Source organism: Melozone crissalis, unplaced genomic scaffold (assembly GCF_028551555.1).
Source record: "Melozone crissalis strain CALT ecotype California unplaced genomic scaffold, PUWL_Pcris_2 ptg000002l_1, whole genome shotgun sequence".
In the NCBI taxonomy this organism is placed as follows: Eukaryota; Metazoa; Chordata; class Aves; order Passeriformes; family Passerellidae; genus Melozone; species Melozone crissalis.
The window spans coordinates 25972112-25998296 of record NW_026535780.1 but is presented as its reverse complement, the minus strand read 5'-3'; the positions used below and the strand labels follow the sequence as shown (position 1 = coordinate 25998296).

General features: G+C 37.8%; 1 protein-coding gene across 1 annotated transcript in view; it reads left to right on the top strand.

The window, feature by feature from the left end:
- The window catches only part of RSPO2 (R-spondin 2), a 102275-nt gene extending 81120 nt beyond the window's left edge, over positions 1–21155 (top strand). Inside the window, exon 5 of the mRNA XM_054279100.1 lies at positions 19584–21155. Within this exon, the coding sequence (XP_054135075.1) occupies positions 19584–19693 (110 nt within the window). The 3' untranslated portion in view covers positions 19694–21155. The remainder of the gene's footprint in view (positions 1–19583) is intronic.
- The last annotated feature ends 5030 nt before the right edge of the window (positions 21156–26185 follow it).

Below are 26185 nucleotides of genomic sequence, written 5' to 3'. Positions count from 1 at the left end.
GAATTGCAGAAGTATCTGAAAATATTCAAATTGTGGTTAATGGATGGTGTTTTGTTTTGTACGATTATATTGCTATTGTACTGTGTATAATTGTGATACTTGATATACAGCTATTTTTCTGAATGTCAAGATGTGGCTACTGAATAACCCTACAACTCCAATTCTTGGTTACTAAAATAAATTATTTTCAATGGAATAATGCAGTTTGGAGAGGAGACAGAGCTGTTGCTCACATTGTGCATTTTTGTTGGGACATTTCTACTTCTGGGTATTTTTTTTTTTATTTAGCTCTCTAACATAACCACAAAAAAATTTGATATGTTTTCTTAAGTCCCTTGAAGAAAAAAGAAAATTCATAGTATTTCATAATATTCCATTCAAATAATGTGTATTTTTTTCAGTCCTATACTGAGATGAGATTTGATATTCCTGTTTGATGGAGTGGCTCTCCACTCAGGATGCTTGTACAGAGATAGATCCACTCTTACACAGTGCATATTGAAAATCACAATTTCATGTATTCATGAAATTGTTCACTAAAACCTCCATCTTTGAAGCTGCTGAGCCTATCAGACATGCATAGTGATGTGAGTTTTCTGCCCTCCATAAAATGATTGCAATATTTAATTTTGAAAGCATTAAATTAAGTTATCAATTACTTTATTAATTGGTGGATAACTACAAAAAGCATCACTAAACATAAATTCACAAAAATGTCAATATTTCAGCATTTCTTCTGTCATGGTGTTGTTTGTGTCTAGTGACTGCCAGCCTTCTAGCACTTTTGCACCTTCCAAAACTGTTTCTGGGCCCCTGCGTGTTTTCTTCTTCCTTCAGTTTTTGACACATTTCTCCCTGTTTAACCATATTCCTCCCCACTTCCGTGGTTTACTTCTGCTTCCTGTGCTTGTACTTTATTTTTCTTCAATAAACAAGGGTTTCTACTCTGTATGTCTTTTCTATTTACTCATTAATGCTATAATTCACTCATTCCATTTTGCAAGCTCTTTCAATCTGTGTAAAATAAATTAATTGATGTAACTAATCTAGACTGATAATTTTTATCAGCCTGCCCAATAATTGTGATACCACTTTGTATTTAGTGGGTAATCTAAGTGAGTGGGATATATTTATCTAACCTTTAAATAAGAAACCTCAATTTAATTATGTATTTGAGCCAGCAAAGTGGCATTACAGCCCTTACAGCCTAGAAGGTCACAAAGGTGTCCTTTGCTGCACTAGGAGAAGTGCTGCCCATGGGATGAGAGAGATCCTTCCCCTCTACTCAGCAGTGGTGAGGCCACAGCTGGAGTTGTGTCCCCACCTCTGGGCTCCCCAGTACAAGGAAGACATGGACATACTGGGGAGAGCTCAGTGAAGGGTTCAGTGAGGATGATTGAAAGGACTGGATTGTCTCTGCTGTGAGGAAAAGCTGAAAGAGGCAAAGCTGTTCAACCCAGAGAGAAGGCTTGGGGGGATCTTACTAATGTGTTTGAATACCTGAAGAGAGGGTGGAAACAAGATAATGGGCATGAATTGAGACCCAGCAGGTTCCTTCTGAATATCAGAAAACACTTTTTCATTGTGAGGAAACCAAGTGCTGGCACAGGTTGCTTGAAAAAGTTGAGGAGTCTTTCACCTTGGAGGTGTTCCAAAGCCATTTGAACATAGTCTGGACAAATGGCTCCTGCTTGAGCAGGAGATGTTGGACCAGATGACATCTCTTTTTAAGTTTGAAGTGCTTCCCAACTTCAACCATTTTCTGCTCTGCATAGTTCAATTTCAAATTTGAAGTGGTGGTATATATATCAAAACTGTTATACTAGTTATTTTAAATGCAAGCATATTGCCAGAGGTAAAAAGTTCATGGCTTTTTTATGAATGACATGGTTCTCCATAATTCATTAAAAAACCCCAAAATGTGATGTAACATGTGCTTTCATACTATGTAATTTAGAGAACCTGGCATTTTAGTCCACCTGACATTCTCAGTCTGTTGCTTTACCAGGGAAGGGCAATTTATGTGACTGGATGACTGATGGGAAGCTGTGCACCTCGCTGGAACACTGAGGGTGATTGTAGGGAAAATTTCTGAGACTAGCAGAGCACGATGGAAAAAAATAGTGAGAACTTATGTGAGATATATAATGCCAGCAAGATGTCTGCAGTTTACTTACTGTAGCTGGAAGCAGAAGGTTGTTCTTTGCTATACTGCGGATGCTTTTTTCTTACAACTGAGACATTAGCAACATTTGTGTCTCTTTCTTACTATCCTAAAATAATTCCCCTATTTTAGACTCTATCTCTCTCTGCTACAATAATATTTAAAATCAATATAATAAGTGACTAGAACCTAAAAAGATTCTGTCTGCCTTGAAATGTCAACACAGAAGCCTGAAATCCCTTAGCCACTTGGACTTTGATTTCTGAATCGACTTACATTTTCATTTCCTCAAAATAACATTTACAACTGAACATTTGCAGTGTTGGTGGTTGAAGCAAAGGGCACTGTGCTTAAAATTCTCTTTTATAATGGTTATTAAACACACCAATGTCTTCTGTGTATAGTTTCTTACTTCAAAAAGCCCAGAGGATCTGGCTGTATTATGTTCCACTGCACATCTGCAACAAACTGTTACCATTTGCATTAGCACAATAGTTGGCTGAGTAGGCTTGCCTCACAACAGAATATTAACAGATGCCTTTCTCTTTTCTGACCCCATTTAATCACAGTGAAAATAATTTTCTGTTTTCTTTCCCAAAGGTGATAGAAGTTTTACTTCAGTGTGTTGTCTGATGTAGTCAGCTTGTAACAGAAGTCTTAACCATTTATTTTATCAGAAATTAGTCTCTACATGCTTTCATGTTTTGTAACTACCATCTTGGGCCAATCTTTCCAAACTGTGGTACTTGAAAGCCGTATGCAAAAAATGCAATTATTTTTTATAGTAGGAAACTTCAGATAACTGAAATGCAAGCACTGTGTGTCTGATTTGTAAGGAGTGTAAATTAGACATGGAGTCATGCGCATATTTTTGTATGACACTATGGAGCTGCAAGTTTGAAGTGGCAGCATCTTGATGGCTACATGATGCTATAGGTTGGCATTGCAAAAGAAGTAGATTCATGACCTATCAAATCACGAATGGACCTGGTGTTCAGGGCATAAGGTAATAAATATCATGATTTTAGCATGAAAACACTGTTATGGTGAGCTGTACCTCCACTCCTTCTTTTACTCTCTCTTAGTGGGATCTCATACAGCAGTTCACATTTTCCCTTATTGTTTCTGACCTCTCATGTCTCAGGCAGTACATATGAGACTTGCAGGTTCAATCCATGTCTTGTGCTTTTTTATTAAGCCTGGATTTCATACATTTTCAGTTTCATGCAAAGTCAGCTGTCCCTTCTGTGCAAAAAAGTTTGTCCTGATCTATTATCAGCTGAAAACCTGTAAGTCAGAATGTGATGGTTACCTGGTCCCAACCAGATATGCAGGATTAGCATAATGAAGTGGCAAAGTTCCTTGAGTGGTGAAAGGTCAGGCTGAGGCTTTCAGGACAGGACAAATATTCTCCAGCAGAAACCAGTTTCCAAGCCCTTCTGCAGTGAGAGCCTCCATATGGCCATGGACATGCCAGGCCTCATGTGTGCTAGGGAAGCTTCTTGTGAGAGGGACTACATGCCTTTGTCTGCTTTTATACTGTTACTGACAAATTAGTTTTGGGCTACTGCTGCAGTAGTGGTTTTGGTGGATCCTCGGTTCACCCAGAGCTGCCACTTTCATGTTTTTGTATTCTGATGCCACCAGCTGAATCTTGCAGACCATAACATTATGCGCATTGGCTTTTAAGGATTTGTGAAATTTGAGTTTCAGTGATTGTTCAAGACTTATGGCCAGTATGGAATGAGCAAAGTTTTGCTAGTAATAGTAACTTATATCTGGTCTGTTGTTTGAAAGCTCAATTATGTTTCCAAGTAGTAATTCTTGCGTATAAGAAGAGAATAAATCAATTCTTCAAAGATGACCAAAATTTCATTGCCAGATGAAATTTCAGAAGAGAATCATTTATCAAAACAACGTTTTTGAGAAATGATGAGATCAGGCTAGTTAAGTTGTTCATTATGTAAATTATGGATGAAATCAATCCCATCTATTATAACTTTAAAAAAAAGAAAACCCTATCTTCCCATTTAGTAACATATTGTATTGTTCAGTGTTAGTTTTAGCTTCTGTACTTGGCCTATTCATAGATCTGCAGCCCATTACAGTGGCGCCTGTTAGGGCAAATACTATGAAAGTTTTGCCAATTTTTCTATGATAAACCATGTTTTCCAGGAATTCATACTTAATCATAAAAAATCCCCCACAGTTGAGACTTGGCTTGGAAAGTCTTGATTCACAAAAATTTTACTTGTATGTTTATCCAGATATTAAAAAATAAATCAGTCATCCAATTTATAAAATCAGAGGTATTTAAAAAGAATAAATTGTTTAAAGATTAGAGAATTGTATTTGTTGGAAACAAATAATATTATGATCACTTAATCCAAATAGACACATTTCCTGACAATGAATAATTGATTTCTTGCTCTTACCTTACTAAGCACTTTTAAATGTTTCTGTGTGTTTTGTCTGTTGTGCAGATCCATAGTTTAAAATAGTAAATTTTTTTCATTATTCTAGAAATATTCAAATGCCTAAGATATTTTCCTTTGAAAAACTCACTGTGTATCAATGAAAATCTAAATATATAAATAACTCTAACTTGTGGTATGACGTTGATATTATATTCTAATGTGCATTTTAAAACTTTTTTTTTTCTAGATGTCATGCTTATAGTGCTGGTGGCAAGATTTTTTTGTTAAGTTAATTACATATGAATAATGATTAAAGCAAGTTGTGAATGTTCATCATGGAGACATGAGAGTTAATCTGCCTTGTTATTCTTACCTGCGATGTTTCCATAGTTCTGATAGAGACAAGCTTTAACACTGTCAATTTCTAACTAATAATCCAAATGGTTGTTCAGATTTAAATTGCCTGTAATTGACAGACAAACTAGTGAGAAATGCTTGTTCTGTAGTACAAACATTTCTTTTCAACTGTGTGTTAGTGCTTTACGTTTCCTGTTGAAATCAGGTTTGAGGAAAGAGCTATTACCTAAAGTTTATTTACACAGAATGAGCAGCAACAGAAATCACATGTTCAAAGCCTGTGTATGTGGAAAGAAGTTTAAAGAAGAACAACTAGTTAGCATTAGGGAGTAAGTAATTATTTGGCTACACAGAAGGAAACTGGAAGATATTACCCATAACTGGAAAGATAATAAATTCAGACAGGATTTTGAAAGGATTTTTGTGAAGTCGGTAAATGAGGAGAAGAAAATGCTTCCAGTCTCAGAGAGAAGGAAACTGGCTGTAATAGTGGTTTAATTGTCTCAGTAGGGAAAATAAACAATTGAGAGGATGCTTGTAACTAATTTGATAAGTATGTCACACCCTAAATGATCCAGTTGTCATCCACAATTAATCTTACAGGACAGTTTAAATCAACATATGGAATAGATTGTGATGAATGTTTGGCCAAGAAATGAGTATTTGCTGACATGATGAAATAATTAGCATTTGGTAGAGATCAGTCATACCTCAATGTGAGGAGCTGATAATCACTTAGCTGAGCTTGGTCCAAATTAATAGTTCCTTCCAGCATTTAAAACGATATCAGCCAGACCAAGTATGCAGCCAGAGTCGTAAATTTGCATTAATTTTCTTCCTAGTAGCTGGTACAGTGATTGGATTTAGGATGAGAGTAATGTTGATAACACACTCATGTGCTGGCTGTTGCTGAACAGTGTTTGCACTAAGGCAAGGACTTCTCAGCTTCTCCTGCTGCCCTGCCAGCAAGGAGTTGGAGGGGGCCCAAAAAGCTGGGAGGGGACACAGCCAGGACAGCTGAGCCCACCTGAACAAAGGGATACTCCAGACCATATGGCATCATGCTGAACAACAAAACCAGCATGAATTGGCTGGTGGCTAGCAGCTATGTCTCAGGGACTGGCTGGGAAATTGCACTGTGCATCACTTGTTTTCCGTATTCTACCATCATCATGGGTGTTGGTGTTGTTATTGTGATTTTCCCTTCCTTTTCTGTCCCATGAAATTGTCTTTATCACCATGAATGTCTTTAACCCATGAATGTCAGCTCTTTCCCAATTCTCCTCCCCAATCCTGTTGAAGAGGAGTGAGCAAATGGCTGCACAGTGTTTAGCTGCCTGTTGGGTCAAACCACAACTTGCATGTCTGGTTTTTAGGACCATGCATTCCAGTCCAGGCATTTATCACTCATGCATCTAATCTGTAAAAATTGTTCAGCTTGAAAAACTGTTGTAAATTTGAAGTTAGTGAGGTCTCAAGGGTTCGGGTAAATGTTTCATCATCTCTTAATCTTTTGCAAAGAACAGACAAACAGGAAGGTAGCATTCTTGGAAGACAGTTGGCACAAGAAACATGCCAGGAAACCTGCTAGTGTTTCAGGATGGTGTTCAAACTTGTGCTCTTGCTCTGTTTGTTTTCATATAAACATAGAATTGTTTGAATTGGCAAAGACCTTAATGACCATCTAGTTCCAACCCTCCTGCCATGGCCAGGGATGCCAGCCACCACATCAGGTTGCTGATTTTATTCATAAAGTGAAAAATCTTGAACGGTTTCAGTATTTCAGCTAATTCTGTCACAAAATAATAAAGGCAAGATCTCACATACATTAGAAGCTCACCAAAGTAGCCATAAGAATCTGATGATGTGGAACTGGAATAGCACATGCATTTATATTTTTCATATGGTTAATTAAACCCATAGAATCATTCTGTACATACTAGGGTTTTATTGGTATTAGAATAAAGAATTTCTTTTTTTAAAAAAATGAAACTGATAATTACTTCTCTCTGTGCTTCTAATCAACAGTCTTTGATGTACATCTGTTTTTTTAGCACATCTGTACTGTAACTTCCAGTCAGGAAAAGCCTTTTATGGCAAGTAGCCTTTAAGCTACATGCTGTGTTTATTTCATGTATTCTTTTTCCTTTTCTTCTTAAGAAAGTATCCATGCATTTTCCTTCAATTCAATTTCAGTTGAATTTTCAGTGAATATATACCTTAAAATGTTTTATACAAGAAAAACTTCTGGTTTTCAATTTAGTTTTGACATGTTGTTGAAACTGATGGTAGAGGTTATAGTACTATCTTGCAGATATATCTCAGAATAAGAAGAGAACCTATTTGTCCACTCCACATGTATATGGACACCATATTATATTGCTTGTTATACGATGTGATGCCAAGAGTGTCTCCAGCTGCTGTGTATATGAGGGGGATCTGAGGGGAAAGACAGCCTGCTGTGGTGCTGAGAGCATCTACAGTGCTAGGCTGCTGCAGCAGGGATGCTGCAGACCATTTATTGATTCCCATTCTCTTAGCTCTGCAAGGGGAAAAAAGGCATTTTTTAGTTGTGTTCCTCTGGACAGTGCTGAATGTAAAAAGTACATGCTTTTAAGTACAATGTGCTTAAACACTGATGCACTTGGGTTGAAATGCATACTCATTATTTAGCATATTTAAACTTGTGAATAAATGTGGATAAATTTATTGACATGGACTTATTTCAGTTTAGTGAAAAAATGTTCAGATAAGCCTTAGTTCAATTCGGGGTGGTTGCTGTACATGAGGCCAGCACTGCCTTGCTGAAGGTGTTCCTGCAGCTGTCCAGAGGAAGGGACATGGGAATGCACAGCTGTCCAGAGAAAGGGACATGGGAGTGCACAGCTGTCTGGAAAAGGGACACACACGTGCACAGCTGTTTGGAGAAGAGACACACATGCACAGCTGTCCATCCAGTCTCCAGCAGCATGGGTGGAGCTGACCCTTCCTGCAGGCACACTTTGCTTCCATGGGTGACAATTTTAGTGCATCCTCTTCTGCCTGCAAAGCTGTGAGTAGTAATTGCTGGGTCGGTGGGCACTGAGGAAGAGCTCGGACAAAAATGTCCCCAGCAGCTGCAGCTGGGTTCAGAAAAAGGGCATTCCCTGTAATTGTAATTGTAATACTGATTTCATTCCAAAATTACTCAAGGTATGTTTCTGATGGCTTTTCCTAGACATACGCTTCAAAAGTGAAGATAAATAACAGACCTGTGCTCTGTAGCACCACTCTGACAGATCACATTTTGTTATTGCAGCTTCTGATGTGAAAGGTGTTAAAGGCATACTGTTAAGTCCAGGCCAGGTTGTTTTGGTTTTCTTTGTTTGGTGTCATGCCATCAGAGGAGTTTAACCAAGCATAATTACTTTAAAAGTGGAATTTCTTGTTGTGAGATTAAGCCTGTACAATTATATACGGAAAGCTCCTGCAAAGCTTGTTCCTTTTGGATTAATATTTGCAGCTGTAGAAATGAAGCTAACAGGGGCATCACTGGAATCATGTCCAGGCCTACCTACCATGCTTGAATGTGTTCAGACTCAGGAAATTAATAGATCTACTGAATTTTTTTTATCTTTACCACAAAATAAAATTAAAACATTTGCTGACTGGATGTCTAGGAAAAAGTGGTGATGGCCTCTAGATGTATCTGTAAGCATTACTTACTGTTTTAGTCAGTTACATAAACATCTTTAAAAAAAAGAAATAATCTGAGGGTAATGGTAAACTATAGTACAGGGTAGACCCAAAGAAAAATGTAGGTTACTTCATAAAGCAATCACAGTTGCTTTTCATATAGTTAAATGTAAAGCTATTCTGAAGAATCAAGGAGTTATAGAACTAGGAGAACATCGCTGCAGGATAAGGAATGGCATCCAAAAAATGGTGTTTCTCAAAAGAGATCATTTGAGTCCACTACGATATATAGAGAAAAATTTCAAATGCAATTTCTTTCTGTATAACTTTAGTAAAAAGGAAGAAGCAAAAAAAATAAATTTCAGAATTTTGACATCCAGACTGAGACCTGTATTTTATAGAAAAGATTGGAAAAACGGTTCAGTTGGAAAATGTAGTTACAAATAAAAAAGAATTATATCAAGGCTACAAAATAAACTTAAAAGAAATGTGCACAGAATCTGCCATATGTTTAACTTCTCAGATGATGAACAAATATTAATCTAAAGTCTGATCTAGGACAGAAAGGAATAATGAGAAATAACATCTGCATAATAAAGTTCAAGTTAGGAATTGGACAGGAATTCTGGTGGTAGAATGATTAATTACTGGAACAATTATCAAAGTATTGGACCCTCCATCTCTCTTGTCTTTGGATTTAGTTGGACAAGTTTCTTCAGCAAGTTACTAGCCTCAACAGTATATGAAACTAATGTTTCATTTCTCATGTTTATGTAAGAAATCCCACTAAAGGTTCTCTTGACCCCAATTCTCATTTGTAATCACTGCATCATCTTAATTTTTAAGCAATAAAACATGTTTTCAATTAAATTAAGTGTAGGCATTCTGAAAGAGACAAATATCTAATTGGCCTATGTATTTATTATTTAATCTACAGACTTTGAAAAAGTGTGCAAGTGTGAATTATTGGGTCCTCATAATCTTGGGAAAGTGCTTCTCATTGAGCAAGCAGGAAAGGTATTGTAACCCGTTTGGGGATAAAGCCATGTAACTCAGAACATCCTGTAACTCCTGCCTGGCCACAGTTGAAGGACAGTCCCTCTCTCTACTGGGGTTGCTGGGCTGTGACCTGGCGCTGCACTGGGGGCACGGCTGGGACACATCCATCCAGCCCAGAGCTCCCAAGGCAGGGAGGTGGGGAGGACATCTTCCTCTGGGAAGGACAGGGCTGCCCCAGAGCAAAGGTCAGACCGTGGAGGTGGGGTCTGGAGATGTTCTCTAGCTCTGCTGGATTTAATAATGCAGGCCTAGCGCTATTAGGGAGAAGTCTGCAGCCGCAGTGTGTGGGATGTACGGGTAAGGGGAAGTCCTCAAAGCTGAATTTCGATCATTGGTCTGATCAGATGTCTGGGGAGAAGGGAAAGGTGTGCCCTGCATTCAGTGGGTATGGATAAACAGAGACTGCCTGACCAAATTCAGGCTGGCGCAGGAACATCCTGAGCACCCTGACAACAGAAATCCAGGGAGTGCAGGGAGCAGGGCAGGTGCACAGCTCACCTGGTACCCTCTGCACTACATGAGAAGAATGAGGCAATAATTTTACACCATACTAGAAATAATGCATTCATATTCACTTTCAGTTATTATTCAGAAGGAGTCTTTCTGCTGGACTATACTTTAGTTTGTTGTCAGATGTTTAATTTAGCCTCCTCCTGAACATCTATAAGATTAGATTTACTGTGCAATATTAAGGAGGGGCATGGGGGATAATAAAAATAATTTCTGAGCTGTGTCAGTTATAAAAAAGGAATAAAATAAAATAAAATAAAATAAAATAAAATAAAATATAATTATCCTGAAACAAATTTATTCCTCAGTCCTTGACCTGAATCCTTGAAGGGAATTTAAAAAGGACTAACTCTTCATAACTAAACAGTATTTCACAGAAGAAAATATATATCTAAAAAATATTTAGCTTCTCAGTATAATCTTCCTCTCTGTAAGAAACCCTTAATTGAATAAAATGCAATTTCCAGTATGAAATTAAACCTTGGGGGTGCCAAAAATAAATGTTGCTTCAATAAAATTAATTTTTTATCCCCAATATGATGAGGTAAAAATGCAATTAATTAAATTCACTGGAAACAGGAAAAAAATAAAGAATACATTTTGAAATAGTGAGCAGAAGGAGTTTAAAGTCAGATTAATATCCAGTCAAGCCTAGAGAATTTGAAGCCAATTAGATTTTAGCTATAAATGTTGCCTGTAGGTTTAGAATGTATTTACATGTGTTTGCATACTCTTGATGGTGTATAAATTTTTTTTATTATTTTGAAATTTGCTTTATATTTCTCTTTAAAAGGAGGAAAAATAAAAAATCCCAAACTTTCCATTGTAAATATTTTGCTTGGCTGTGCTTGCAAAGTATCTGATCTGACATGGTGTTGATTAAGATAAGGATAGTGAGTACCATGCATGCAACTGATATTGGTATTGTTTGAATTCTGAGCTAAATTTACATTAGACAAACATTTTGGCTGCGGTGGAGACTTGCCTGTTTTCATGGAACTGTGACTGAGGGGACAGTGGCACCCAACATTTCAACATCTGTGTATTCAGTTAAACATGGGGTCTTCTATGAGAGTTTTATAGTTTCCATGTCCCCTTGAGGTTACTGGTTTTCCTCTACCCCAACAGTGCTTACTCTTGCTTTCTTCTCTGAAAATGTTTGTGAAGTTTTTAGTCTTTCACTTTCCATATTCTTTCATGAATATGTACTTCTACAAATAACAAATAATATTCCTGGAAATGCTGTGAGAGCAAGCCAGTTTTCAGTTCATATCCGACTGCCATCTACTGTATATGCTGGAAAACTGCACTGTGGGAAGTGCATTGCATTTCAGCTGTGTAAGATGGCTCTTTTCCCAGTTAATTTGCCCTAAAGTTGAGGAAAAAGACTACTGAACTTTCAGTAGGCTATGACATGTGAATTCATTCTTTATGTAGGAATCAGTATTTCTTTAACAGATGACAATGTCTGATTACAGCATATTGTCCAGAAAAGAATATCAGCAGGAAAGAACATCAGATTATATAGTATTGCTTAGTTAGTTTGTATTCAGGCCAGATGAAAAATAGATGGGTAATTTGGGAGAAAAAGAATACCTCACTCAGTTTATTCTTGTCCTAAGTAGTAATTTGTTTAATTTCTTAATGGAAATGCCAAAACAAAAACCTAACAGGATTTAGATGCAGGAACTTGAGATATTTTAATATTCCTTTTAGTTGAAGAATTAGTCTTTGAATCTTTTAAATTTGCTTTCATCTCAGTAGCTGATGTCTAATGTATGCAAACATCAAGTATATACAACACTAAATGCTGGTTGGGATAGATATAATAATTTACCTAAAGTTATGACATTATTAAGTTGTAAATGAGCTATCAGGGTTCTGAGTGTAAGGAACTGAGTAAGATATCACTCAGATCAGCTTTGCACTGAGTGCTTGTGTAATGGTTTGTGTAGAAATTGCAAAGTTTACTCAAGAGAGAAATTTTTCTGATTTCATCAGGAAAGCTGGCATCAAATAGACAAGAATGAATGCAAAACATCAAACTCTGTGTTTGCATAAGTGAATTCCAATTCTTAGCCTATTATTAATTTCATTAGACTTGAAATATATATTTATACAATTAGCTACCAGTATTACACCAAAAAGAATAAAAGAAGATCAGTAAGCTTGCAAACTCAGGCCTTGCAAAGCTGAAGAAGTGCCTTCATTTGCCTCTTATTTTTATCTGTTTCGATGATGGCTATAATTATTTGATGGGTTTTTTGTATTCCTATTCAGTGATTGTTGTAAGACCTAACTTGCTGGACATTATTTAACCCTTGCAAATGAAGAAAGAATGATTAAAGGATTCGTTACTTTTTGTGATGCCCATTGTTACCATGTTTCATTGCTTTGCAAATGTTTGTTAACCTTTACTCATTCTGGTCCTTGCGGATTTGAAATGATATCGTGGGCAGCTGATGTACTCTGTGTGATCATTCCATTCCTTCTGCTGTCTTCAGAGGCAAATACATGTTCACAAGACTTTGTCAAATGACATTAGAAATTCGCCCAGGAAAATGAGGAAGTGGTTTCTGACACTTGACCCTTTCTGTTGCATCTCCTAAACCTTCGTTCTTTTCCTGTGTCACCATCCAAGACAGAATGTCTTTCACTCCTTGTCCAAAAAGATATTTTACTTTGGCTGATTTCCTCCAAATCATATTCCTCCTAAAGCACATATTGAGCACAATTTCAGCAGCCTAAATGTTATGGCATTAAAAAAATCATGAATTCAGTAGCAGGTGAGGTTGGTAGAGATGCCCATGGGTTGTGGTTTGCAAAGGTACTAAAGCTCTGTATGTCCCCTTCTTCTGGACCACTTTGGAAATCATGCTTTAGGAAGAGGATGACTCTGTAGCAGTGAGGATTTTTTTTTTTCCACTGTGTGTGTGTTTATAAGATTTCTTAACAATTTGTGCATTTCTCTGCCAGTTTCAGTATCCAGAATTTTTAACTGAAAGCCTTGGGAAATAAATTATTTCTGGGAATAATTTCTGGACTCAATTCTTTGTTTGCTTGGGTTTTTGATTTTTGCAGTCAGTGTTTATGTGTAGCTTGATGTGTGGCGCAAATGCAAAGTAAGTGATGAGGCATTTGTATGTCTGTGCATGACCAGTGTTCTACCAGAGGGAGCTCCTCCAGAGGCTGACATGAGGAATGGCTGAGGCAGCTGGGAGTGTTTCCCCTGGAGAAGGGGAGGATCAGGGCAGACCTTACTGCTCTCTGCAACTACCTGGAAGGAGGCTGAAGCCAGGTGGAGGTCGAGCTCTTCTCCCTGGCAGCAAGAGACAGGATTAGATGGCATCACCTCAAGCTGTGTCAGGGGAGGTTCAGGCTGGACATCAGAAAGAATTTATTCACAGAAAAGGTTGTTAAACCAGGGAGGTGGTGGAGTCACCATTCCTGGAAGTGTGCAGGAAAAGACTGGACATGGCACTTAGTGCCGTGATCTAGTCGGCAAGCTGGTGATTGATTATACTCAATCTTAGAGGTCTTTTCCAGTGCCTCAATGGTTCTGTGATTCTGTGACTGGGACATGTTTTAGTGGCAAACGTGGTGGTGGTGCTTTACTGGTGATTGGGCTTGATGATCTTAGATGACCTTTCCAACCTTAATGACTCTATTCTATGATTCTGTGACCTGCCATCTTTCTCTTAGGATTACATCATTGACTGGTTAATCACTGAGTATCCATCATCTTTCCTCTGCTGTCATTAGTTCCCTAATGTTGCCATCCTTCAGTGATACGTCTTGCTAATAACTTTTCTAGCTTTCCACATGGATGAAATGCTGCCATACACGAGGTCTGTAGTAGAGCTGTGTCTGTAGGAGCATGATGTACAAATATTTATTCCTTAAAGGACAAGTGAAAGGGGATGAAAGACTAAAAGGTGTATTTAGCAGGGTCTGCTCTTACCTTAGGACTCCTCTGTGCCTTGCTACTAGTAGTGAAAGTTCTGTGCATGAAAATCCAGAAGGGAATAAGGCCCACGCATGTAAATCCCATCATTCAGTAATCATCAATAGAAGAGAAAAATGTTTTAAATAAGGAAGGGAATATTAAGGGAATATAAATTTATTTGTACATAAGACTGCTGAAATTACACAGTGAAATAAAACTGCAGATGGTTGTTTTGTTCTTGCCTTTTGTTAAATGCTTTAAATTTGCTGCCCTCATGTGGCTGCATACTATACTTTCTCTGCTGAAACTCCCAATGGACAGGATTCCCTAGGACAGCAATATCTGCAACAGTGTTTACACACCAGATGGACAGTTCAGGCACTGAAATGATGCTCTCTGGCTGAGTCAAGAATCTCAAGAAATGTGGCTGGGAGTCCCTGTGAATACATTTCCTGCCTTTTAACTCTGGAGGGCCAGGACTGCCCTGGGTGTAAGGAATCTGCTGCTCAAATTCTATCTGGAGAAAGCTGCCTTTGCAGCTGTCAGAAGGTGATAAAGGCTCCTTCTGAACCAGGTAATGTGTATCCCCAGTTGGCCAGGTGGGTCCATGCAGAAGGGATACCCAGTATTTCCAAGCATCTTTCAGCTTGGGGTATGAGACAAACCAGAAAACTGAGCACAAGTGCATGAGTTGCAGGAGGAATGCTGATAAAATGGTACAAAAGCAACATAAAAGGAAGAAAAATAATCCAGCAAGATCCAGTTTAAGGTTGTTTTTGTTTTGGTTTTTTTTATAACTGTTACTCTTTGGTGTGTGGAGAGTTGCTGTGTATACGAGCATAAATAATGTGGTTTTTTTCAAGGAATGCATGTTCTAATTGCATGATAACCTATATTGGACCATTACCATTTAATGTTGCCATTAAAATATGTTATAATATTTCATTGCATAGCATATTAGTTGCCTGGATACCTACCAGAACTAAGTGGTCAAAACAAAAGTTTAATGAATAACACTGTAAAGACACCACCCATTGGGATAAGTTACTTAAAAGATAAAGACTTACTCATTGGTAATTTATAAAGCAAATTGCAAAACTGAATTTTAAAAAATTGGAATAAATAGTTTAAATTACAGTATTGCTTCTACCGAAATAACCTGTGCAGAAATGCAAGATATAGAATGATACATTGGACTTTCAAGGCTTCTTTTTAGTAGAAAGTTGAACACTGAATTCAGCTACATTTCACATCTTTCTTGGGCCCTATAGATTTCAGTGTAAACATATGACTTTACAGAGAATTAAACAAATGATGTAAATCATGTTCAGAGCTGAATTTGATACAGAAATTGAGGAGCCTGTTTTTGGACAGTCAGAGATAAAAAAATATCTTCCAACAAAAAGCTAATTACCTAGTTTGTATGCAAGGGAAAACACAGTCAAAATAAATATAAGAATACAGCATGTTGTATATCTGGACAGTACTCAGACATCCTGCTCTTAGCATGGATTATTTGTATTTACTCCCCTTGCTGCTAGCATTAAAGTCTTAAAAAAAAAGACAGCAGTCGTAAAAGAAAGATTGAAAGATGATGCCTGGAGACCTATAACTCAGAAAGCAGAAGCAAGGTGCACTGCCATCTGCCAGACAACAAGCAGATGAGCATCCTTCCACCAGGAAAGATGTAATGTCACTTAAAAGATCAGTGCTGGCTGTGGATTCTAGGCAGTTGCAATGGATTGTTTGCTTGCTTGGATACTGTTTCTGATCAGGAGAGGTCCATAGGGTAATTGGATCAGACTTAATATCTCAGATATTCATATAACCATAGCATGGTTTGGGTTGGACCTTACACATCATTTACTTCCAAACTCCCTGCCATGGGCAGGGACACCTTCCACTGGACTGAGTTGCTCAAAGCCTCATCCATCCTTGGCCATGAACACTTCCAGGGGTGGGGCAGGCACAACTTCTCTGGGCAACCTGTTCCTCACTACCCTCACAGTAAAGAATAGAGCCTCACTACCCTCACAGTAAAGAATTCCTTCCTGATATCTAATCTTAACCAACCCTCCTTCAGTTTGAAGCTATTTTTTCCTGCCCTATCACCACACGCCCTCCCTTGTAAGAAATCCGTCTCCAGTTCTCTTGTATTGTCACTTTCTGTTCTGTACAATATTATTGTAGCCTGGTTTGGGTGGTGATAAACCCCCTCTGTTTTGATGATGATAAAACCCCTCTAAAGAGGCAGAGTCCCTTTACTCACTCTCCTCATTTGCTTCAATCAGGAATTACCTTTTTTGTGCCACAGCAGGTTCTGGACTGTAATACAGTGCTGCTAAAAAATCCCACTCCTTTTCAACTGCACAACAGAGCCAAGCATGGCAGAGCCCTGCTGCTTCCTATGGAGAGACAAACCTGGGGCCAGGTTCTTGCTCTAAGGAGCAGGAAGTGAGCATGGCAAGGTGTGGGGAAGGTTCTGCACCCAACCTGCACCCAGCCTGACCCGTGGCACAGAGCAGAGGTGGCTGCTGCCACCCTGGCCCCAGGGGACAGGCTCCTCCATTGCCTGTCCTCGTCCCACCGCTCTCCAGTTGGGGAAATGGGATAGCTTGGCTCACAGATCCTCTCAGAGGATAAACATCATGTTCTTCAAAAGATGTCTGTAGTGAGATGTTCAGGAGATACTTCTGTTCACTGTGCTTCTGCTGATAAAATAAACACTGTAATTGAAATCTTCATTTAATAAAAGTTGCTATGCATGGGGACTTCAGCAGCATACTTTGTTTGAACTCTAGTCCTCATAATCAGTTTTTTCTTGCTAATCTTTAATCTCCATAATGTTCTACTAACAGTATGGGAACTGATGGTTACCCAAGAAATACCTTTTATATTCAGTTTTCTGGTTAAAATGACGTTTGGAATTTGGGACTCTCAGCATCACCAAATCGTCTAGATTTTCTCTTTGTGGTTTAATATTGTCCTGAAAATAATGAAACTTAATCTGCATAACAGGAAAATTTGAGATATTGTGAGCAGCCAAAGAGCTCCTAACAGAAGAACAAGCTATCATTTATCAGTGGCTCAGGGATGCTGCCTCTGCATGGGTAGCTAGTCCACAGCACAGGTAGAAGTTAATTAGCCTTTGTTGTCCCTTGGATTAAGAAAGCAGGTAGGGAGACAATTGCTGCAGAGCAGCAGAAGCATTGCAATGTGCTTGTTGCACAGTGATGTCAAATCATTGAGCTCTAGACCGATTCATTTCTATTTTAAAGATTTCATATGGGGAGTGTGCTGGCAATTTGGTTTGATGTTTGTATTGCAGGAGCTACTTTCTAAGGTTTAGATAGAGATACTAACTGTGTTTTATCAGCTCAACTCACAGTTTTTAGAGGAAAAATAATAGGATATTTCACTACCTTTAACTTATAGTAAGCAATTAATCTAGTTCTCTGGAGGAGGTCATAGAAAAACTAGATGAGACACTGAAGTTTATATTTCTTTTACTGATTAGTCTATTTAGTGACAAACCCCAGAAGGTAAGATCACTGAGCAAACTGGGTAGGAAATTTCCAGTAAAGCTCCTGTAGATTCTGCTTGTCTTGTGAGAATCAATTGACCAGCAGAATTGGTCATTTCTCTCATATTATTTCCCCTCATCTACTCCTCCTTAATAAGCACTTCAAAGATATGGGTAAAAATATTTATCATATTGAAAGTGCAAGTGAGAATACAGGGTTGAGAAATACATTAATCCAAGTTGTGATGTCTTAAAATATACCAACCAGTAGAATTCCATAAAAAAATATTACATTGAAATTTCTGCAATTCAAACCACCTTATTGTAATGCCACTTTGTGTCAAGTGTTCCTTCCCTCTGACCTCATTAGGTGCCCCTAGTCATTAGATACACTGTTACTAAAGAGTTTTAACTTAAAAGCTGCTTTGATTAATGCTTGGTTGGACTGAGGATTTATTGTGTAGGATTAACTAGATTTAAAAATGGCAAAATGCCATAGTAACTTTAATGCCAGACTTTAATGAGAAGCAGAAGTAAACCCCAAGGACACTTATGATTTTTAATATGGACTAAACTCATGTGCTTGTTACCTTAATGTCCTGTCCTGTTTTATATACAAGTACTCCAATAAATCCTAGAGAACAGTAGCCTAGAAAGTGTATTACGAATGTGTAATCTGAAGTATGTACATATTTTTAAGGAATCATAAATTTTGATAATTTTATAATCAGATTTATTTAGTATTATTATCAAATAGAGAAAAACTCTTTGCACTGGTTTGGGCCTTTTTAATTAAGAAACAATATGGAAATAAGACAAAACCAGACTGGCAAACATTTTTTCCAATAAATAAAGTACTGACAATGTAGATTAAAAATGCATTTTCACATTTTTGTGTAATCTGCTATTTGAATTTCTTTTTACTGTCTTCTTAAGTTCATTAAGTGCTCCTGAAAATTTATAAAGTTGGCGCTTCTAGAGTTTAATAACCTTATTTTTTTACCATTGATCACATATTTTAGTATATGATACTGCCAAGAAAATCCAGACCATTCTCACATCCGACAACATTTGGTCGTCTCCTTAAATCCTACTAGACTTGATAGGATTTAAGCATATACTTAAAAGGTAATGCACTGCTCAATGAGGGCCTTTGTATCTGACATTTTTTCTGTCCATGCTATCTTTGCTGAGATAACCAAAGGGCACTGATTTATTATTAGAGCTAAATAGGAAAAACTTTCTTATTCAAAAAGCTTTTAAACATTTTTTTTTCTGAATTGATGGTGATTTCCCAATTTTGTTTATTTTTCAATGAACTTTCAATAGTAGAAGCATGTAATAAAATTTTTTTCCTGCACAGTTATATACTGTGAGAATTAGGCACAATGTACTAATAAGAAATATCAAGAGTTCTGGTACTGTCTCTGCCAAAGCAGGTAGGATGGCATCCAACCAGGTTCTTGGGCTGTAATGCCAAATTTCTCATTGAAATCACAGATGTGTTGGACATGACTTAAATAGGATTACTCACTCAAACAAATTTACACAAGGGTCTAAGGCGTATATCCAGCTTCCAGAGGGTAAGGAGCCTGCATTCTCATTTGGCTCTGGGACTTGGGCACTTGCATAATGTTGCTTGTGCAACTTACCCTGCCAAAAATGAAACCTGCATCAACATGGTTACTCATACCAGAAAAATTGTGCCTGTGGACAAGTGATGACAGTCAGGGATCCTGCTTCCTTTTGTAACACACTGAAAACTTCTGTTTTCACTGATGATTGAAGCTCTTTAGCCAGCATTACCATTGCAGTCCCTACTGATAATTTCTCTTCCACTGAGTTGTTTTTGTTGGGTTTTTTGTCACTTCTGGACTCTTTACTTGACTCATTGCTATTATTTATTTTTCCTTTTTTTTTTTTTTTTTTTAGGGAGAAGGCCAGCAAAAACGAAGGACAAAAAAAAGAAGAAAAAGAATTTGATGGAAAGGGCTCAGAAGCAGCACAGCATCTTTTTAGCAACAGATAAAACAAGCCAGTAAAGACTTGAATTTCCTTAATGTATTTTTTTTTGCAAAGTGCACAAAAGCTGCTATATGCTCCTGCCCATGGATGCACTACAATTCAGCTGCTTTGACAGTATTGGTGGCAAATAACTTGTGAAAATAAAGCCCACAAGCTTGTTTGCGTTATTTATATATTTTTTATTTTATATTTTCCTCTCATTTTTGACCTGAAGACTTCAAGGTCAGGAGTGCACTGAGTTGGATCAGTGGAAGTTGTCCTGAAGTGCATCAGCAACATTCTTCTGAGTGCCTGGTCAACATGTTGGCAAGGAAAGAAACCTACACAGCACCAGTAGGTGGACTTGTGCATATTTAAATAAATAGGGGGAAAAGGAAGTCTTGGAGGTACAATTGGATTTATGGCCTTTGTTTCATATATTTGTACATTTCAAGAGTAAATGGATATGACTTACCTACTGAGTGGTAATGTAGATTGTTCTCACATCTGCTACGTCGACACAGTTGTGAAATAAAACTGCTTTAAGACAACGTGCTGCAGGATTCACTGCTCAGACTCACCCAAGCACAACAGACTGTGTGTACATATTACTCTGTCTACATATAAATGAACATATTTACTGTACATCTATGCATTTTTATGTATAATACTTTATACATGTTTAAAGGTATGTCCTGTTGGTTCTAGTAATGTACTTTAAATAATCCAGTAAATGTTTACTTTTTGCTATGTTTTAACTATCTTCTCATGTTTCTCAATAGTTACAAACTGGATTTTTTTTTCTCATTTGCAAGGCACACATTTGCAGAGCTACCTTGCACTGACCCTCACAATGGAGTGTCTACTCTGAAGTATAATTGCCAGACTAGTAATCCACAAATTCTTTCTGAAATTCAGTACTTCTGTCTCTGCCCCCATGTATTTTGTCTCAGAAAAAGAAGTTTAATGTTTTTTAAGACGAGGCATGATGATGATAGAAGTTTTGAGTGTCAGGAGAGAAATTACTTGTAAAGTTCTTGGTATCTAAGACTGTATATGTAGTTTGGGATATGTTTTTTTTTCCCCCAATGTAATGCAGTGTTTTATTTCAGTTAGCTCTGATGCAGTCAGATAAGAAAACAAATAATTTTTCTCCCTGAATAAGAGAGAAACAAAATAAAGGTCATGTAAGGTCAACCATCCAAAAGTACAGAAAACACCAATTCCCCAGTATTGCCGATTATTTGTAGAAGCTTAACAAATTTATTCTGCAGCTGTTGTTTGCTTTGGGATATTTTTTTTTGTGGGAGAGAGGTAGAGACAATTTTCTGTGTAGGACATTAAAATGGCACAGGATATGTAATTTGGTAACCTACCATCATTGGCCTAGCATTCAAGGTGATTTTTGGAAACCTGACAGGGAAGGCCTACACTGAAACGACTGTCACTTAAGAGAAATTATTTCACTTTTAGAACTAAAACTTACATATGACCTACACAAAAAAAAAAAAAAAAGGAGCAGCAGAACAGACCCCGGACCTTCACAAACCTCTTTTTGACATATACTTTAGAAAAATCCCACAAATTCTGGTTTCAGTTTTATGGGGTATATGTTTTTCAAATAAACTCGGGAAATAAAGCATCTGTAAGCACAAATATATCTGCATTTAGCTATGACAAGTGTTACTACCAAAATGTACGTATGTGCACACATATGAATGTTCCATCAAACTGCTTGTGGACTTCCACTCAGCCATGAGGTTTACACTGTATGTTCATATTTACCTAGAACATAATAAAGTTACAGACAGTAAGATTGCTCTAATTCTGGGATGCTATTTTGGACATAAAATGCTCACTTAAAAAAAAAAAGAAAAGAAAATGAGAACTGTAGCTGTCTGTTTGCTCATTGGTTATCAAATTTGGCTGTAAGTTCAGTTAATGCCCTCACACAAGCCTTTCAGTAGTGGTTACAAATATTGTATTAGGCATGTCATGGAAAGGATGCTACAAAATACAATAAAATGGTGTCACAAGCTCCTGAGTAAAATATTTTTGGTCCTTTTTAATTCAAATAGCATATTCTTTCGGAATTTCATACATGTAGAAAAATTGCAGAAGGTGGGGAGATGTAGATTTCCTTCCACAGAAGTAAAAAATGTGAGGATTTTCCATACAACTGTTTTGTTTGAAAAGACCCTGAGCATTAGATGTACATTGATTTCTCCTGTCCCAGTCACCTTCACACCAAGAGTTTTCTTGGGAGTGTAGAATGAAAAAAAAAATTATCCCTAAGTATCCCTCTGTAGCTCCTCCTTTGTCCTGGACATCCTGCCTTTGCTTGGTGGACCCTGTGAGTGAGTTCACAGTCCTGGGGTTTTGTAGGATCACACTTTGGAGGTTGGAAAGGACGAGTCCTTGGACATTAGGAAAATGCTTTGCACTGAGAAGGTGTTTGGTCACAGTCTCCTCAGGGAAGTTGTCATGGCACCCAGCCTGTCAGAGTTCAAGGAGCGTCTGGACAGTGCTCTTAGTAATATGGTCTAGTTTCAGTTACTCCTGTGGGGAGCAGGAGTTGGACTCAGTGATCCATATGGGTCTTTTCCATCTTGAGATATTCTATGATTTGATGAATCTATGACCTTGAGAGATCAGCTAGTCAAAATATTTGCTTGAAACAAGACTACCTTGAAGTTATCTTCAAATACTGTTTCTTGATAAAGTGCAGAAGATCAGGTTTTCAAAGCCGGATAGCGTAAAAACAGACTGTGTCCACTGTGGCTTATTTCCTTTAAATTTGATCAGAAGTGGATTCACAAAGATCATATTTCTTTTCCAGTATGCAACAGACCAAGTACAAATGCCACCTTTTCCTTCCTTTCATAACTGTTGCTGCTTTTTGAATCTTTTTCTCTCAAACAGCAAAAGGTTACAGAGCAGTGTAACTTTTGTGTTCACAAGGCTTTAATGCCCTAGTTTAACAATTCACTATTAGGAAATTATTTTAGACTACAAAACATTCAAATTAGGAGGACAAAGAACTTCATGTGGTATAGTCATTGGTTTTAAAATGCTGTTACGTTGCTATGATGAGTAGAAAGTGCTTTTTCAAAACCATACCATTTATATCTTATTCACATGTCCCAGAAAAGACAATTGCCTAGTGCACTGTGTATTTAGGAACTCTCTATTCTCAGTTTGTCTAAGCTTCTCCTGGCCTCCTAATGTCTGTCTCTAAATTAAAAAAAAAAGAAAAAACCAACAAAACAAAAACAAAGCAAAACAGGCAAAGAAAAAGAATAAATAAAAAAATACCCAGGTGTATCTTTAAAGCAATTATTTTGTGGCTGACTCATCTTTATTGCATCTCAGCTACTCTTGTTAGTGAGAAATTATTGTTATAAGTCTCTTTGTTTATTCCTGGGGGAAAAAACCAATGTTGCATTCCACATTATGGTAATGCAAACCTTCCATATTCCGAACATCAGTGTAAGGAAATTGTTCTCTTACACCTGTATGCTCAATATAAAGATGTCAGCAAAAGAATAGTGAATAGTTACAGAGCTTACATGATGTGTCTTCATTTATCAGAATTAGTTACAGAAAACTGCAGAGCAGAAAAAAAAGTAGATTTTCATCCATGTTAGCTAAAAACAAACCAAAGATCAATTAAGTGCCATGTTAATTTTTTTAAACAAAAAATGTTGCTAAAATCCGGATTGAAACCTCATAAAATGAGAAGACAGATCTTTTCCAGAAAGATTAAAATCAAATTCAGTGCTTCAGCTTCTTTATGCTGATGAAATAGAATGTAGAAAAAAAATAGCCAGATATTTCTGGCACAAGTGCCATGCTTTTTTAAGCAGGTGATGTTACTGAAGGCTGATGCTACCACTTAGCAGAGGATATGAGAGTTTTGAATTCAAAGTTTGTATCTTCACCAACAAAATGTATTTGTCTTTGGACACCAGTCCACTTTCACATCCAATGGTGTAAGCCAGCATGAATTCCAGTAAGCTCTAGACTGAAGTTATTTTGGACTGACACCAAGAAGAACAAAATGTACCCTTCTGAAAGCGTAACCCAGAAACCACTGTCAGCTTTTTGTTTAGTCCTTTACCGAAAGCTCTGTGCTGAACCTGGCATAGTTTCTTTAATGAGAAGCCTCCGCCTCAGGACTGAGGAAAGGACATTAACTTTAGGAAGTATTAGAGCAGCCTGACCTGCAGGACATCTGGGAGAAGAGCAGCCCAGTATCTGAAGTGCGGTTCCTCTCAGAAGAGAAAAACTTTAAGAAAAGTGTGACAAGAGAGAGCGTCCAAAGTGAGCCCAGCGTTTAGTCCATTGCCAAACTCTTTCAGACTTCAACTGATTTTTAAAATGCAAACTAGTTCTGTTTATGTCTAATAAACATATGTCTTCAACCTCAGTGAAGCTGTATACTTTCTTAAAGGGCCAGTAATATATTCCTGGTTGTGCCAGCTGCAAAAATGCTCCCAGCCTCCTTGTTTTCAAATTGTGTCTTCAGTGACACTTGTGTCACATTTGATTTTGATTGGGCAATACTGATGAAGCTAACTAACAGTTCATAGACCACAAACGAATAAACACTAAAAATGAGGCTATTTTGTTCTACCCCTGTGAATTTCTATTTTCAAAATAGAAATTCAGCTCAAGAAAGCAAACATGTCTTGGTTTGCAAGTGTTTCTTAGCTTCCTTTCGGACTTTAAGGGGGTTTATGAGAAAGATAAGAGTTTTGGGGGTTTAGTTGGGGCTGTTTGGTTTTATGGTTTTTTTCCCCTGATATGCTCTTTTAAAAAAAAAAGTATTTATTTTAAATTTTTTTTCTCAGAAACTGCAGTGAGACTTTCTCTTTGCTTTCTGTTTCTGAGTGGACTTGGTGTCGGATTTTGGGGCTGTTTAGATGGTCTGGGAAAAGCCCAAGATGGCCTTGGGTCGCCCGCGTTCCAAAGGACGAGAAGAAACTTCAGATTTTTTCTCGGTCTCGGTGTTTATTAATTGCTTATCTAAAAGATTTTCTCTTGGCCTGACAGAGTTCTGCTCAGCAGTCAGCCATGGGCACACACTGAGAGCCCCTGGGGCGGCCACCTATCTTTATACCCGGAGTTACGTATACAATATTTATCATTTTTCTCCAATACCCTCTACCCTTATTAACCAGTGTTCCCCTAGTAAGGTCCAATCCCAGAGTGCCAACATCACCACAGAAGATGGAGGCCTAGAGGAAGAAGAAGAAGGAGAAGGGCACGCCCCAATTCCTCCATCTTACTTCTCTAGACCCCCCTGTACAGAAATCTTAAACCCTGTATCTCACACTCCAATTAACTTATCCCTTCACCATTCACCCCGGTGAAATCCTCCTATCCTCATACTGATGTCATCTCCCCTGTGGGATCAAAGTCCAGCCACCAGACATTTCTGGCAACATTCCAGGACTCCCAAGCCCCCCAGGGGTGGTCTCGTTCACCCTGCACCCCAGTTCTGAGAGACTGAGATCCCACAACTTGGTTGCCATCTACAGAAGCTGAGGGCCACAACTGCAAGGGGGCTCCTGATATTTGCTCCGGGATTGTTTCAGTCTTTAATTGTCTTGTGGTAGGTACATGAAAAGTCTCAGGCACATGGAATGCAGTCACAGGATTTCTCTATCACGGCCTGGTGCTCTCCTTTGGGCCTTGTGTTCCTTGTTATGCTGTAGCCTGGCTTGAGTAGGAGCAGTGAACAGTTTTCTACCATAAATGTCTTCTAGTCTGCATATTCTCTTGGCCAGGGCATGTGATTTCTAATTCTAAGACTGATCCTAGTAATTTATTTTGTGATCAGATATTTCTCTCTAGAGAGAGTTAAAGAGAAATTCAAGGACTAAAGGTCTATAAACAGATGATGAGAGGCATGTAACCTCTAACAGCTATAAGCTAATACATAAATAGGTAAGTGTATAGGTAAATATCATGACCATCCCTGATCCAGTGGTTGCAGATGCTGAGGGAAAATGAGATCAATGGACAGCAGATAATGGCTCAGGTATTACACAGTATTGCCCATTGCCACTGTTGGTTTGACTTGGTAGACCTCCTCTTTTAGGCTTTTATGGAAAATATATTGTGTTTGCTGCTCTACTAAGATAGTTTAGATAATGGGTTTTCTGACCTTTTTTTTTATGGTTCATAATGATTTTATAAATTCCAATCAGTTTGATCCCAGGTCAATGGGATTGTTTAAAATCCAAGTCTTCAATCATTTCCCTTGGGATTGTTGATGAAGGCAGTCAGTGATCTCAGCAGGGAAGGTAAAAGGTCTTTATGCCCTGAAGGTGTATTTGGCTTTGAACTAAAACTGTGACAGTTAATGACAAGGTGATAGCTTGTAGAAACTTGGCAACAGGAAGAAAGATGTGGAAGAAAGACTTTTCAGTCTTAATTTTATATGTAGTAATGATAGATATGTGTGAATGCTGAATGATAGCATTTTAAAGATCTGTAATGAGATTAACAAAACTGTGTTTCTT